Here is a 16689-nt window from a genome sequence, read left to right as displayed (position 1 = left end):
GAAACTTTACACCCATTGCTCAGAACTGGTTGGGTCCATAGTGGGTCAATAAGCTTTAAGCGTCCTACACAATCAAACTAAAACAAATTCTGTATAAACTAAATAACAGATTGGCAACTTTGAACAAAAACTTCCATGATGGACTTAAATTGAATTCTCATCCAAATTTATGACAAAAAATAACACACAGTTTCAGCAAATAATAATATATTGTGGATATATAAAAGCAATGAATTTGAATATACCTCTTTCAATACCACTGAATGTTGTTTACTGTAATTCACTATACTTTTTAAATATAAATCTTTCAGAAAATGCTAATGATAATATAATATCAACGATGGGCAATGAAACAGGTACATTCAAATAAACTAAAACATATAAATATACATATGTATAAAGCATTATTGGACATTAACTATCATTATGTACCAGTCAGTTGCAGTCCAGGCCTATCCCCCACCCCCAAAAATATAACAGGGACTTTGAATTATGGATAAAAAAAATCCCAATAATGGTTCCACACCCTACAGGAGCAAAAACATGGTGCAATCTTAGCTTTAAATGCCCCTACATTTTAAGATGGAAATGTCCCCTTGACAACCCCCATATACAGCTGTGCTGGAACATGCTGAAGATAAACACTTGGCTCATTTTGTTCAGCATTCCTCTCCACTGCCTCGAGGGGCCCTGTGTGGGAGTGGGGAGGAGGTGGGGGTGGAAGGAGCAGGGTCAGGATCTGGATCACAAATGACTGATGCATTATACAACACTAAGTTTTGATAACATAATATGGGATATGGGTTTTCACTACAAATTATAAACACATAATTATATAAATTTTAAGCTGAACCTTTTTTCAACTACATTTGTAGTGAATTTTAGACTATAGTCAAACTCATCATGGCCTTTCTAGGAAAAGGCTATAAGCATATTTATTTTGAATCCCCTTATTTCCTCCATAAATTATTATGAAATGCTTACATGATACACTTGTAAAAATGAAAATTATTAAAAATGGGTCAAGCATGACAATTTAGAATAATGACCTTTATTTAAAAAATGTCATGCATGACCTCAAGAATTAAAGGTCAAACTGAAATTGATTAAATTCCTCAAAACTAAAAGTATTTAAAATATCAAGTTTTGGATGGAAATATTAATCAATTTCCATCTGATTCAATTTTATATTATTTAATTAATCATAATTATATACGAGTTCATTTTATTTTTCTATGATGTTTCAAATATTTAAAATATTAAAGTTTAATCTTGTTTTTTTTTCCATCGTTTAATAAGATTTTCTTATAAGACCCAAATACTAGTAGACTGGAGAAGTTTCTAATCATAAACAAATTTATTTCAATTTTGTTATTCAGCACTAGTCCCCCCTATAAATTAAATAATACAGACTCCCACTCATTAGAATCTGTCTAACATCATGTTACTGTTCAGAATTTTCAATTTTTTACACAAAAAACATAATAATATTATAATCATAAACTCAGATTCTACCCAAGCAAAGCTATATACAAAATATGCATAACATATATGCATTAATAAATGCAAACTAAATAACTTTCTATAGAAAACTGTTCCAATAAACAATTTCATATGCAAATAAATAACAAAATGCTGATTAATATTTCAAATCAACCAATCAAATGCAAGCATGCTAGATGCTGCGCAGTACCTGATTGGGTGAATCATCTTTACTGTTGCTGCGATAGAGCATTCCCGTTCCTTTGAGAAAATCTTGCGATTTCCGCTGAATTCCTTCCCACAAGTCACTTTTGGACAGAGATTTTGGCAAACTGGCGCTTTTTAAGCGCGACAATGTACTTGTGGGGCTTTCTTTCCAATCCTCGAGGGTCTCCTGCGAGTCACTTAGGTGCGGGGGCATAATCGTCATATTAATATTGGACCATTTAGCCTGCAGATAATACACATTTGACAGCCTATGTACAATTATCCAACTGCAAATCAAATCTGTTATTCCAGAGAATTATCTTTTTTAAATATTAAAAAAATATTTTTCTTCTTTTCCACTTATAAATTTCTTTTTAAACTATTAATTTTCAAAACAATTTTTCTGTTAAATTATTATTTTTTTCTAATTTATTTATTTATTTTTTTTTAATTTTTCAGGTAATATGAAGTTTTGCTTATGTACACAATCATCCCTGGGCTGATTTTTTTTTTTTACGTGAGCAAATTTACATGGAAAATTGGAGTTAAATTTTAGTTATTAGTACTTCATCAAATGCATTATACACCACACTTCTATAACTCCAAACTTTTATCACAAACTCTCAACTACTTTTTTATGCATCCCATGCAATGTCAGGTACAGTGGGTGGGGTTATGTGTTGGTTGCATGACTGTACAAAAACTGACCTTCCATATCATTGCCCTGTTTTTATGGTTTCCATGGCAACATTTAGTGTTTTTATCTACTTGGACATGCTTATTTTTGCAAGACAAGTGATTTTTTAAAACATGCGTGTTTAATCAGTGACAAGTCCAACTGGTGGAATTTTCTTGATGAAAACGTTAGTAAAACCAAAAATAATATTCACATGCTTGACCTTTGACCTGAAAATCTAACAAGTGGTAACACTCCTTTTATTTCTATATATATATCTTCCATCAAGCAGTTACACATACCGACATGGTATGATGGCACTTAAATTTGATGACTGAATACTGCTTAAATGGGTGCCATGGGGTGTATGAAGAATGTTGCACTTTTTTATTATCTCTCATGAAGAGACTCAACCAAATGGAGTCTGCAATTTTCATATAATTTAGTTGTTTGTGATGCTTCCTATGCAGATCACTCCTTTACAATAGGTAAATTATGTCATGACCTTGAACTTTGACCTATTTATTAATACAAAATCTCAATATTTAAACTTCTAAATTCATCTCTTTAATAACAATAACATCATAGTCAATAAGAACTTTATAATGCTTGCAACAAACACTGAAATTTATCATTGTGCTGTTTTGTATTTCAATGACCTTGACCTTTTACAAATACCCTTACACATGATGTCCAAAGGAAATTGTGTAAATACCATTACATTATCATATCCATTATAGGTAACCATTTGTAACAGATAAGCCTCATAATTTGTTTAAAGACATAGGAATTACTGTAGATCAACTCAAGGTCAAATTACACCAAGGTCAAATAACAGAAGGTCAAATTACACCAAAAAATGAAATATCATAGTACATGTACAACCCAACAATGTGCCATTTATCAGAATATTCAATGTTATGACATCCATATTATATAACAAGTTATGACCGGTGATGCGCAAGTGTGATAGTGTTCAATTAAAGATCAGTTGCCACTCATGCCAGCTTTGTGTTACAATAAATTACTATCTAGAACAATGTCAAGGACATCTCAACGCTTTTGAGTATAGAAATATTGAATGATTGTTGTAGAATTACAAATTTTTATCATGAAATAAAGTGTGAAAATAAAAATGTTTTGTGCATATTTATGACTATGATTGATTTACCCCGGTACACCCACTTGAACCAAAATCCCCCTATTTTTTGGTCAAATCCCCTGCTTTTTAAAGCCAAATCTCCCTATCTGGGTGTCTGGAAATATGGCATGTATGCAAAAGACTGGAGTTCATACAAATTCAGAAACAGTAAGTCAAATGTTGGCACTGGGACTAATATAAGACATAGCTGTTGTCTACTTAAAATGTTAAAACATTTTGGAAAAAAAACTTGAGGTCACTCAAACTTTCTAATCAATACTTATAGCCCATAAACTTTTAAGTCCTCATATAAGCTAGTCCAGTTTTCTAGGAACTTTCGCTTTAAGGGAAGGTGAAGGTAAATAAAACTAGAACTGCCACTATCATGGCGTGAATACCCCCGCATACCACTTTGTCAGAATCAACAGTGGCCATTTAGAGCTCAAGGACAACCTCCCTGCCAAATCTGAGGTTACTAAGCCAGTGCATTGCTAAGTTATGTATTCTACATGCTTCAAATGTGAAAATGTCAAAATAAATACATTGCGGACAGGACATTCTTTAGCAATTGAGAAGAAAAGCTTTTTTTTGTCAAGGTCCCTGTGACCTTGACCTTTGACCCAGTGACTTCAAAATCAATAGGGGTCACCTTATAGTCATGATCAACATCCATACCAAATATGAAGACTGTGGGTCAAAGGAATCTTAAGTTAATGGGTGGACAAACTTTTTGAAGTCAAAGTCCCTATGACCTTGACCTTTGACCTGGTGACCTCAAAATCAATAGGGGTCATCTACTTATCATGACTAACCTCCATGCCAAATATGACGACTGTAGGTCAAAGGAATCTTAAGTTATTGGGCGGACAAGCTTTTTGAAGTCAAGGCCCCTGTGACCTTGACCTTTGACCTGGTGACCTCAAAATCAATAGGGGTCATCTACTAATCATGACTAACCTCCATGCCAAATATGAAGACTAAGGGTCAAAGGAATCTTAAGTTATTGGGCGGACAAGCTTTTTGAAGTCAAGGCCCCTGTGACCTTGACCTTTGACCTGGTGACCTCAAAATCAATAGGGGTCATCTACTAATCATGACTAACCTCCATGCCAAATATGAAGACTAAGGGTCAAAGGAATCTTAAGTTATTGGGCGGACAAGCTTTTTGAAGTCAAGGCCCTGTGACCTTGACCTTTGACCTAGTGACCTCAAAATCAATAGGGGTCATCTACTAATCATGACTAACCTCCATGCCAAATATGAAGACTAAGGGTCAAAGGAATCTTAAGTTATTGGGCGGACAAGCTTTTTGAAGTCAAGGCCCCTGTGACCTTGACCTTTGACCTAGTGACCTCAAAATCAATAGGGGTCATCTACTAATCATGACTAACCTCCATGCCAAATATGAAGACTAAGGGTCAAAGGAATCTTAAGTTATTGGGCGGACAAGAAAAAACCGACGGCCGGACGGACGGACGGCCGGACGGACAGCCGGACGGACGGACAAGCTGATTCCAGTATACCCCCCTTACAACTTTGTTGTGCGGGGGTATAAATTAACTTTAAATGTATGCTTGTGCCTAAATCACAAGGATAGTGAAGACCAGTTTACACAATGCCAGCAGTCAAATCAGGACACACTTGGCTGTTCTACCCTCCAACATTAACCCCTTGCTTTTGGCTGTTCTTTTTTTTCCCCAATATTAAACCCCTTACTCTGGGCTGTTATTTTCTCCCCATATTGAACCTGTTCTTTTCCCCCAATACTGAACACCTAACTCTTGGCTGTTAATTTTAAGATATTAAGTGTAGTAAGAGTTAATCAAACCGAGTCTGCAATTTTCTTGTTATTTAAATTGTGATTAATGGTTTTTCGAGGGATCACACTTTTTTTCAGAATTTTAAAACAACAACAGACAGATAGGAAATTATTAAATGTCAGGGCAAATCTATGATACAAAACTGTTTTGCTTAAACATAGGTAATTTAGCTTTACTATAAAACAAGTCCTTGCAAATTTCATTTATTAGATTCTAGTCTCTTTCCTGTACGTAACCAGTACTTGTGTCATATAAAGAAGCATGACTGTGACCAAGCTTGAACCTATTACCTCTGGGTTGAACGGCAGACACTTTTTATACTACTGGACCAATGATTCCCTACATATGAGTATAATTATTATTTAGCAAATGTACAAATTTAACTGTAAAATTCAATCGTAACATTTCACAGGTTATGGCTAACTGATCATTACTTAACTATACAAATTATGAAATTTGTCAAACATGCAAAGCAATTCACATGATGGTGTAATGTCAAAGGTGGTATGTGTTATGTCAAATATATACTTGTGAATATGAGATGAAATTTCATAATAAATTATATATAAAAAATGTAACCAAAAAACAATCAAGATATTCTATTAGATTATTAGTATAAACAAACCAATTCACTTTAAAATTCAAAATCTAATATCAAGCTACAAAACCAAATTGTTATTTCACTTTAATGAAAGCATTTTGAGGCAAAAAAAATCATTGGTAGCCATTAAGTTAAGCCTTAAAATACACCAGAAGAGCAAATTTAATCAAAAATGAGAATTTCAAAGTTCCTTCTTTATATAAGCCGCGTCACGACAAAACCAACATAGTGCATATGGGACCAGCATGGATCCAGACCAGCCTGCGCATCCGCGCAGTCTGATCATGATCCATGCTATTCGCTATCAGTTTCTCTACTTGTAATAGAGTGGTGAGCGAACAGCATGAGGCTCAATGACCATGAATCTGCAATTACTGTTTGCAAAGACATGTAAAACTCCAAAACTGCTTCTCCATTAACAGTATAATGTATTTGAATTTCAAATATATAAGTTTAAAGGTAAATTATTAGATAAGATAACTTTCAAATATGAAGAAATTTAAGTACATGTAACTGGTGGCTATTTTTTTTAATAAACTGGAGCAATGTTAATTCAATCTACAAAATATCAAAACTTCAACAAAATATTGGCAATATATATTAACCTAAAGGGCTTTGAATAGGAGTTTGATTCTACAGTATACAGGGATTTTCTTTCTGAATAATATAACCCTTGAAATAAGAGAGCATGATTTCGGACTGATATAAAAAAGGTCTATCTGATTAATCAATTGTGCCGCTACTAAGCATGAATGATATGGAATCTTGATGAGCATCTGGTCATCTTAAGTTACAGATTGACCATTGTCTTATTGCCTTATGGTTTCAGACTGACCTGCGCCTTATGGTAATGAATTTATGTTTAACTAATTGTAACTTACTGACCTTTGTCTTATGATAGCTGATTGAACCTTGTCTTATTTTCTTATGATAACTGACTGACCCTTGTCTTATGATAACTGACTGACCCTTGTCTTATGGAAACTGACTGACCCTTGTCTTAAAATAATGATTCATGTCTAATGATAACTAACTGATTCTTGTCTTATGATAACTGACTGATCCTTGCCTTATGGTAACTGACTGATTCTTGTCTTATGATAATTGACTGATCCTCATCTTATAGTAACTGACTGATCCATGTCTTAAGATAACTGACTGATTCTTGTCTTATGATAACTGACTGATTCTTGTCTTATGGTAACTCACTGATCCTTGTCTAATGGTAACTGACTGATCCTTGTCTTATGATAACTGACTGGCCCTTGTCTTATGATAACTGACTGGCCCTTGTCTTATGATAACTGACTTGCCCTTGTCTTATGATAACTGATTGATCCTTGTCTTATGATAACTGACTGACCCTTGTCTTATGATAACTGACTGACCCTTGTCTTATGATAACTGACTGATCCTTGTCTTATGATAACTGACTGACCCTTGTCTTATGATAACTGACTGATCCTTGCCTTATGGTAACTGACTGATCCTTGTCTTATGATAACTGACTGACCCTTGTCTTATGATAACTAACTGATCCTTGTCTTATGATAACTGACTGATTGTTGCCTTATGATAACTGACTGATTGTTGTCTTATGATAACTGACTGATCCTTGCCTTATGGTAACTGACTGATCATTGTCTTATGATAACTGACTGACCCTTGTCTTATGATAACTAACTGATCCTTGCCTTATGATAACTGACTGATTGTTGCCTTATGATAACTGACTGATTGTTGTCTTATGATAACTGAGTGATCCTCATCTTATGGTAACTGATTAGCCCTTGTCTCATTGTAACTGATTGGGTCTTGTTTTATGGTAACATATTGACCATTGTCTTATGGTAACTGACTGACTCTTGTAGTAAGTTTACCAATTGACCCTTGCCTTGTATTACCTTAATGACCCTTGTTTTTATGATAACTGCTTGTCACTTGTCTTAGAGTAACTGATTGACCTTTGTCTTCTGGTAACTCACTCACATTTGTCTTAAGGTGACAACAGACACTTTCCGTGGTACTCGCATAAATGTCATTTAAACCAACTTATTTTAGTGATAATTGTTATTTATCTAATCTTTGTGCATTAAATATTGTTGATCATCATAAAAAATAACATATTTGAAAAAAATGCCTTTGTAAATGATTGATTTTTAATAAAAATCCTAAAATTTTAAATCGTCATATCAAAGTCATTTTTTATTTTTTTGTCATCAAACTTTTGGAAAATAAACATACTTATAATATCTGGGGAACCGTGTCTCAAATTTTTTCTATCTTTTCTCAAAAAAATATTACGTAACGTCAACCATTTTATGCGACTTTTTTCACCATACATATTACGTAATTAAAAATAATTAAGACGCTGATTGAGCAAACAAAAATCCCTGACATGGTTCCCTCCGTAAATGAATTCCCTTTCATGTGCTTTAAACCGCATGTTAATTGCTTGATTATTAAAAAAGTTATGCCGATTCAAAGTTAGTCCGACCCGCATCAAACGAAGTTTCATAAATCAGCTGTTCTCTCTCGGACCCCTACGTTTCACGCTTAATAATTGCATAAAACACAAATATCGCACCAGAGAGGGTCACAAATTGCGGTAACATACTCTAACAACATTTTATGACCCATTGACATCTGACCAATTAAAAAGTTGCTGATTAATATCAGTTTATAACAGAAATTTCTTCAAATCTTAACGTGATTTACCGTCTGTCTTGTATCGGTCGCACATGTCACGTGACTTTCGGTAAAATTTGAGGCACTCGGTGGGGGGAAATGGAACGTATTTGCGGACCGCTAGCGGGGTATTTAATTGTTTCACTTTTGAAGTTTATTATTATTATTATTATCAGCATTTCAGCATTATTATTATATTATACCAGTGTCACTCTGTGTACTCGTTTATGAAATTCCGTTAAAATATAAATTAAATAACAAAAAAACTGAGCTTCTGACGGTCTTTTAAAGTCCATGGTAGATGTACAAATGAGAACGGGATATTATATATTGTTTCCTCCAAATTGATATAAATCTTAGACAACCTAAAATGGTTTAGAAATTTGTCAGGGACACCTTACCACAAGTCATATAGGCGTTCACATAAAAAATGTTGTCTGTTTTTGTTGTTGTTTTATATATATATACTTGACATTGTTAGAAAACGAGGTTGAATGTAAAGCAAGCCCTTGAATCCGTTCAAAGTCCATAAACTCAATGTAATATCTATCAGATTAACGGGACAGACAAATTATTTTCACACATTATGGATATTTAGCAACTATATTTTTAATCAACCCCGTTCGCAACCCACGATTGATAATCATGTCACATAACATGTAATAAATGATAAATGTTAATGGTTCGACCGTGGGTATCCGACGATGGATTATTTCTGTTTCATACATTATGTTACGTACATTGGCCGACAATTTCTTATTTTATAAAAAAGGGTAAATAAAAGGTAGACGATATTCGGTATTTGTACGATACATGAATTACGAGTAGTATGGACTGGTAATTCACGCATATATGGAACTACCGATTTCCCTCATTGATGCCTCAGCAGGAGGCAGAGCGTTATCGATAATTGACAGGTAACGCGAATAGCAGATAAAAATGGTACAGGTATCGTTTTAAAACGTTTAAAAACACATTTTTTGGACTAACTGCTCCCAGAATTAAATCACGAATGTGTTCAGAAAAGATGGATAAATCTACTAAGCAAAAAATCTCATTTTAGGTATTTTCAGTGATAATTGACTCCGTTGTCACCTTAAGTTAACTGCCTGATGCTTAATTTCCTCTTACTCAGTAACTCACTGACACTTAATGATAATCAATAATGTGTTTTTACAATTATGAACACCAGTCAAAACTAGACCTATCACTGAAGGTGATTAATACCCCCACCAGCAACTTTGACTCTTGAACAATAAGTTGTCTGAAGAAAAATTTGAAATAAACCTACAGTAAATAAAGTACCATCAGCACTGTGTACAAAGACTTATTTCAATTTATTGCAATCCCAACTATCTTGATCTTGATATAAGCTTGCTATATACACCAAGTTTGATAACAATATCTCATTCCTAACCCTAGTAATTGTCTGGTAACCATTTTTCTACTTTTAGTAACTGTGACCTTGAACCCAGGGAGTCCAAATGCAATACCAAGTGCGGTCTTCATGTAAGCTTGCTAAACACCAAGTTTGATTACAATATATGATTCCTAACTTTAGTTATTGTCCGGAAACCATTTTTCTATTTTTAGTAACAGTGACCTTGACCTTGGCCCAAGGGGGTCCAGATGCAATACCAACCGGGGTCTTCATATAAGCTTGCTATATACCAAGTTTGATTACAATATCTCATTCCTAACTTTAGATATAATAATAATAATAATAATAATAATAATAACTTTATTTACCGAAGGTAACACATTAAGACATATACAGATTGCAACATCTTATTTACAATGTGGCCTTCTAAAATAAAAATAAAAAATAAAAACACACACACAAAAGAACACATATAACATGTAAAAAGAAATGATTAAATGGTTATCACAATTTTAACATATATTAACACATATACTGAACATTCATACAATTCATTTTATTTATCATTAAACATAATACTTCCATCAGTGCATCATTTTAATCTGCAATTTAAAAAGTAAAATTAACTTACAAAATTAACACAGTCAAAAAAACTTGAAACTAAGACAGACACCCATTATTAGAAAACATAATAATAAAAAAACACATGTATGAATATAAAGAGCGTATCCTGTATATATAAGACATACGGACCATGCTAAATTTGATTAAATAAGTATTTCTTGAAACATTTCTTAAATATTGGCAATTTTGCTTTTCTTCTTATAGTCAGTGGTATGGAATTCCAAATAACCATGGCATTAAATTGGAATGTGTCATTAAAATAATTAGTACGTGGTTTGTAAGACGAAATTAAATTTCCGTGAGATATCGATCTTAGATTATACTTTTGATTATTAGATATGGTAAGTAAGTCTCGGATATATTGAGGGGACATATTATTCAATGCTTTATATACTTGGACACCGCTGTGAAAAATACATCTTTTCTTGAAAGGCAATATTTTTAATCTTTTGTATAAATTTTCTGATTGTTTTCTCATTGGAAGGTCTAGAATAATTTTGCAAATTCGTGTTTGTATTTTGTATATTTGGCATATATATATTTTTTGTTTTCTTTTCCCCATATATTACAACAATAATCAAAAATAGGAAGAAGGTATACATTATAAAAAAAGCATGTGAGATTCCTTATTTAAAAGTACTTTATACGCCTAAATAAATTAACTTTAGAGTTCAATTTTTTACACACATCATTTACCCGACAGTGCCAATTGAGTGTATTTTCAACATAAATACCAAGCAGTTTTTTGTGATTCTACATTGTCAAGAGTTGAGTCGTTAATTTTCAAATTTAATGCTTTTGCAATCTTTAGCTTTTGTCTACTACCTACCAGCATACTTTTAGATTTTTTAGGGTGTAAAAGCATATTATTTATTTACACCACTTAATAATCATAGTAAGGCTATATTGTAGTTTTTCCCCTATAACTTATATGTCATCTCCAGATTTATGCATCATGTGTAATCATCAGCATATAAATCTATGTTAACATCCTCGCAAATATTTGGGAGATCATTTATATAAAGAAGAAACAGTAAAGGACCTAATATTGAGCTTTGTGGAACGCCAGAGTTAACATATTGTACGTCAGATTTAAAGTCTCCATTTTGAATTATCTGTATACTATTAGACAGGTACGAATGAAACAGTTTTAATGATGTGACAGAAAAGTGATAAAGTTTCAGTATATAAAAAAAGTATTTCATGGTCAACTAAATCAAACGACTTTTGCAAGTCTAAAATGCTGTAGTTATATATTTGCCACTATCAACATCTTTTAGCCAGGAGACTTTCAAATGTTTTGGGCCGTATTGCATGAATGATTCTTTCGAAAACCTGATTGTTTATTATGTAAAATGTTTGTTTTTTTGGAAAAAATGCTGTAACTGATTAGCTATGTGACGTTCAAAAATCTTAGAGATTGTAGGCAAGATAGAAATAGGTCGATAGTTGCTCGGATCATCTTTCAGTCCAGATTTGAAAATTGGAATAACTCGGGCATTTTTTAATTCATCGGGAAATATTCCTTGTCTTATACTGTTATTAATTATGCTAGCAATCATTGGGGTCACAAAGTCACCACACGATTTTATTATTTTTGGACCTAGTTCATCTAGTCCAGTGGCTTTATTTGCATCTAGTTTATCAATAATGTTTTTAACTTCAAATGCAGAAATGCTTTCAATTTTGAATTCTTTCCATTTCAATTTATTATCTAACTTATCCTTCAATATTTTAAATTCGTCGTTAGATAACTGTACTTTTTCGACAATATTAGAAATGTTTACAAAATGTTTGTTCAATTCATTTATAATATTAGCATGATCAGTAAATGTAGTATCGCCAAAAGTGAGCCGTTCGGGAATAAGTACATTTTCCTTTTTACCTAAATTAGTTAAATCATTAATATTTTGCCAAATGTATTTTGGATTTTTTCTTTCATTTATTGCATTATTGAAGAAATTCTTTTTGCTTTTCTTAATCTCTGAGTTTATTTTATTTCGTAATAATTTATAATTATCGAAATCTCCATTTTTGTGATATTTATCTCTTAAAAATATCATTGCTTTAATTTCATCAGTGAACCATTTAGGCTGTGCATCAAATTTAATTCTCTTTTCTTTTATTGGAGCATGTTTGGAAACCATTTTTCTATTTTTAGTAATGGTGACCTTGACCTTGGCCCCAGGGGTCCAGATGCAATACCAACCTATGTCTTCATATAAGCTTGCTACATACCAAGTTTGATTACAATATCTCATTCCTAACTTTAGTTATTGTCCGGAAACCATTTTTCTATTTTTAGTAATGGTGACCTTGACCTTGGCCCCAGGGGGTCCAGATGCAATACCAACCGGGGTCTTCATATAAGCTTGCTATATACCAAGTTTGATTACAATATCTCATTCCTAACTTTAGTTATAGTCCGAAACCATTTTTCTATTTTTAGTAATGGTGACCTTGACCTTGGCCCCAGATGCAATACCAACCGGGGTCTTCATATAAGCTTGCTATATACCAAGTTTGATTACAATATCTCATTCCTAACTTTAGTTATTGTCCGGAAACCATTTTTCTATTTTTAGTAACGGTGACCTTGACCTTGGCCCTAGGGGGTCCAGATGCAATACCAACAGGGGTCTTCATATAAGCTTGCTATATACCAAGTTTGATTACAATATCTCATTCCTAACTTTAGTTATTGTCCGGAAACCATTTTTCTATTTTTAGTAATGGTGACCTTGACCTTGGCCCCAGGGGGTCCAGATGCAATACCAACTGGGGTTTTCATATAAGCTTGCTATATACCAAGTTTGATTACAATATCTCATTCCTAACTTTAGATATTGTCCGGAAACCATTTTTCTATTTTTAGTAACGGTGACCTTGACCTTGGCCCCAGGGGGTCCAGATGCAATACCAACCGGGGTTTCCACATAAGGTTGCTATATACCAAGTTTGATTACAATACCTCACTCCAAACTCTAGTTATCGGCTGGAAACCATGATGTGGACCGACCGACCGACGGACCGACCGACCGACAAGCTGTCTCCTATATACCCCCCCTAAACTTCGTTTGTGGGGGTATAATAATTTTGCATTTGTCAGCGCCAGTATATAGCCAGGCCAGTTTTCACTATAGTACAGTCTGACAATTTCAAAATTGAATAACTCTTCAATTTTAGTATTTTGAAATTTAAATAATTTACTAGTATATACATATCATATCATTTACCAGTTCAAAAGTCAAGGCAAGTCAGTTACACAAGCTGGGAAGTCAAAAGAGTAAAAAGCTTTATTCAGCTTACCAATTCCAAGTAATATAATACATACTGATTTACTGAATGTCTAAATAACCCCCAAAAAATAAACAATTGTTAATGAAATGCTTATTGCTTATTAAACATTAAATCCAGAGTTTTTACTTTCATTTAGAACATAATGATTTACTTTTATCAAGATCTACTAAATGATAGGATATTACCAGTTATATGCTATGTGTCATTTCTGATTATGTATATAATAGTTGAATACCAAATGTCCCTTAAGTAGGTTACACAGAAACAGAGATATTAACTAAGAGAAATACCTGTGATGTATAGAAATCTACTTAATATATCTATCTATATTGTTATATATAATTGATTGATCTGAATACAATTTTTTATATTTTTATTGTCATCATCAAATTAATACCCTAATACCACATTATTTTACCTTTAAAAGTGATAAAAAAATATTGCACTGGATTTTTATTTAGGAAAGTAATTTAGTAAATAACGACTGATCTTTTAATCACAAATCCAAATAAATTCTAACATAATCTAAACATGATTTTCTCGGTACGTTACGATACCGAAATCAACTTGATTTCGGTAAAGTTACCGAAATCAACTTTTCATTACCGAAATCAACTATTTAAATCACAATTAAGCGTTTTATTATATTTTTTTCATTATAATTTATTACAATGGGTTTAGTTTGACTTTAATGCAAAAAATCAGTTCGAAATAATTTATAATTATGAAATTAGAAACAAATATCTAAATATCCCTGATTTGTCACAACCGAAATATATGTTACCATACCGAAATCGGCTTGTAAAAGTTAAAATAAATATTTAAATTCATCTTTTCTAATTCATTAATATAAAATAATTCAAAGTGAACCACAAAAAAAGGAAAATGACATATAATAATAAAAAATGATGATGTTATAGATAAATACGTATGTTATATCATGATTACTTCCCTTGTTATTAATGTATCGCATTATCGAAATCAAATTATTACGATTTCAACAACCCCTAAATAATTTGAGGATAATTACCTCACAAATATGTTCTTTATTTGCCTTTGATTATAATTGTATTTTTTTTTGTTATGAATCCTTATTTTATAACGACTACAATTTGCATAAATTTCAGAAGTCTATGAAAAAAGGTATTTCAGTGAGTTTTAAACTTTGAATCAAAACAAGGATTTTTCCAGCAAACATAAGATGATTCATGGAATATTATGTTCAATATTCAATATATATATTGCGCTTGCATGCATAAATTTCAAATAAACAGACGTCAACCTACAATATTTTTATAGTCTGCACTTCACTCATTTTATCATTTTCTAAAATATAAAGACATGAAGAACACTAAAGTCCTATAGACTTAAAGTAATATGATTTGATTAAATTAAAAAGACGTAGCGGTAGCCATGAATCATATAATCATAACACCTTTACTAATAAAGATCAAACATACACGTGCTCGGACAATGGAGGTGCTAGTTGACATTACATTCTCGTTTACTACAATCCTTTAATATACAGCCGCGCATGGAAACTTTAAATCATCCAAACAACATAATTAGACGTAATTAGATTAATCTGTTACATGTTTAATGATGCGTTCCTGTATATAAAATGTATACTGTTTTGCAATTTTTTGATGTCCTTGATACGTTATAACATATTCATAACTACATATTTTACTTATTGGAAAAGTTGTTAAATCATGATTTTATGTTGATCGATTTAAAATCCTTTTTCATATCTGTAAACAGCATAAATTTCTGGAATGACTGATATATTATATTTATATGATGGAACAAATTGAACATTTAATACTGACACTTTTCAAATTTGTAAAGTTGTACGATATGGTATTTATTGTACCTGGTTGAATATGTGCTGTTATTTTGAATCTATTCAATTTTAATGAAATTTACAAAATTAGGAAAAATGAAATGCCGGGTGAAGCGGTACATGTTGTGTATTACTGTATTAAGTAAGGTGTTAAATGATTGAGACAGGAGATGCAGTTGACAGATATACAATGTACATGTATGTTAAAAATAAAAGATTATAATGAACCATCTGTTTACATGTATTTCGTAATAAACATTAAAAACTAAAACATATGGATGGACAAGGGTAATTTGACTAAAATATAAAAATGATGTCATATAATAAAGAGTCCCCATAACATATGTTAGCGATTTGTTATTATATTGTTGAACTGTTCAATAAAAAAAGACACAGATTGCTGGATTACAAATATAAAACACAAACTTTCCAATTTCCAATTTTACTGCCTGAAACATTATACAATGTTTATGGCAAATTTTAGAGCAGTCGAATTATATATCTGTATTCAAATTTATAAAAGAAAATCATAACTTCCAGAAGAAGTTGGATATTTTTACTTCATAAAACAGATACATGTACAAAATTTATAATTAGCTCTAACTCACATTACACGTACAGTATTGTATTTTTCCATCATAGTCCGATAAGTTATCCCATCCGCTCAAAATTAGCATTTTAAAAATACGATTTGTTTAGAAAATTGTTATGCACGACAATCACGTGCAGATATATAACATGCTTGTGCTAATGTCTTGTTATAAATGTCGTGATGTAATACATAATTTGCGTATCAAATATCTCTAAACCTGCAATATATTTTATTGCATAATGACTTAAAGTAAGTCAACCCCTGTTCGAAAGTTCATTTCATAGGTTAGAACAAAATTCTTACTTCGCAAATTAATATTGTACCGTGTTAAATG

General features: G+C 32.2%; 1 protein-coding gene across 4 annotated transcripts in view; it reads right to left on the bottom strand.

Moving 5' to 3' along the window:
• The window catches only part of LOC132756681 (dedicator of cytokinesis protein 7-like), an 84620-nt gene that overhangs the window by 18633 nt on the left and 49298 nt on the right, over nucleotides 1-16689 (bottom strand). For 2 of the 4 annotated variants that reach the window (XM_060747811.1, XM_060747819.1), the window contains one exon: nucleotides 1694-1933. The exons of the other annotated variants lie outside the window; for them this stretch is intronic. In XM_060747811.1, coding sequence (XP_060603794.1) covers nucleotides 1694-1933 — 240 coding nt within the window. The remainder of the gene's footprint in view (nucleotides 1-1693; nucleotides 1934-16689) is intronic. 4 annotated transcript variants of the gene reach the window in all.

Source organism: Ruditapes philippinarum, unplaced genomic scaffold, assembly GCF_026571515.1.
Source record: "Ruditapes philippinarum isolate M1 unplaced genomic scaffold, ASM2657151v2 ctg3465_1_1_1_1, whole genome shotgun sequence".
Taxonomy (NCBI): Eukaryota; Metazoa; Mollusca; class Bivalvia; order Venerida; family Veneridae; genus Ruditapes; species Ruditapes philippinarum.
Note: the sequence above shows the minus strand (reverse complement) of the source record. Positions and strands in the feature narration are given on the sequence as shown.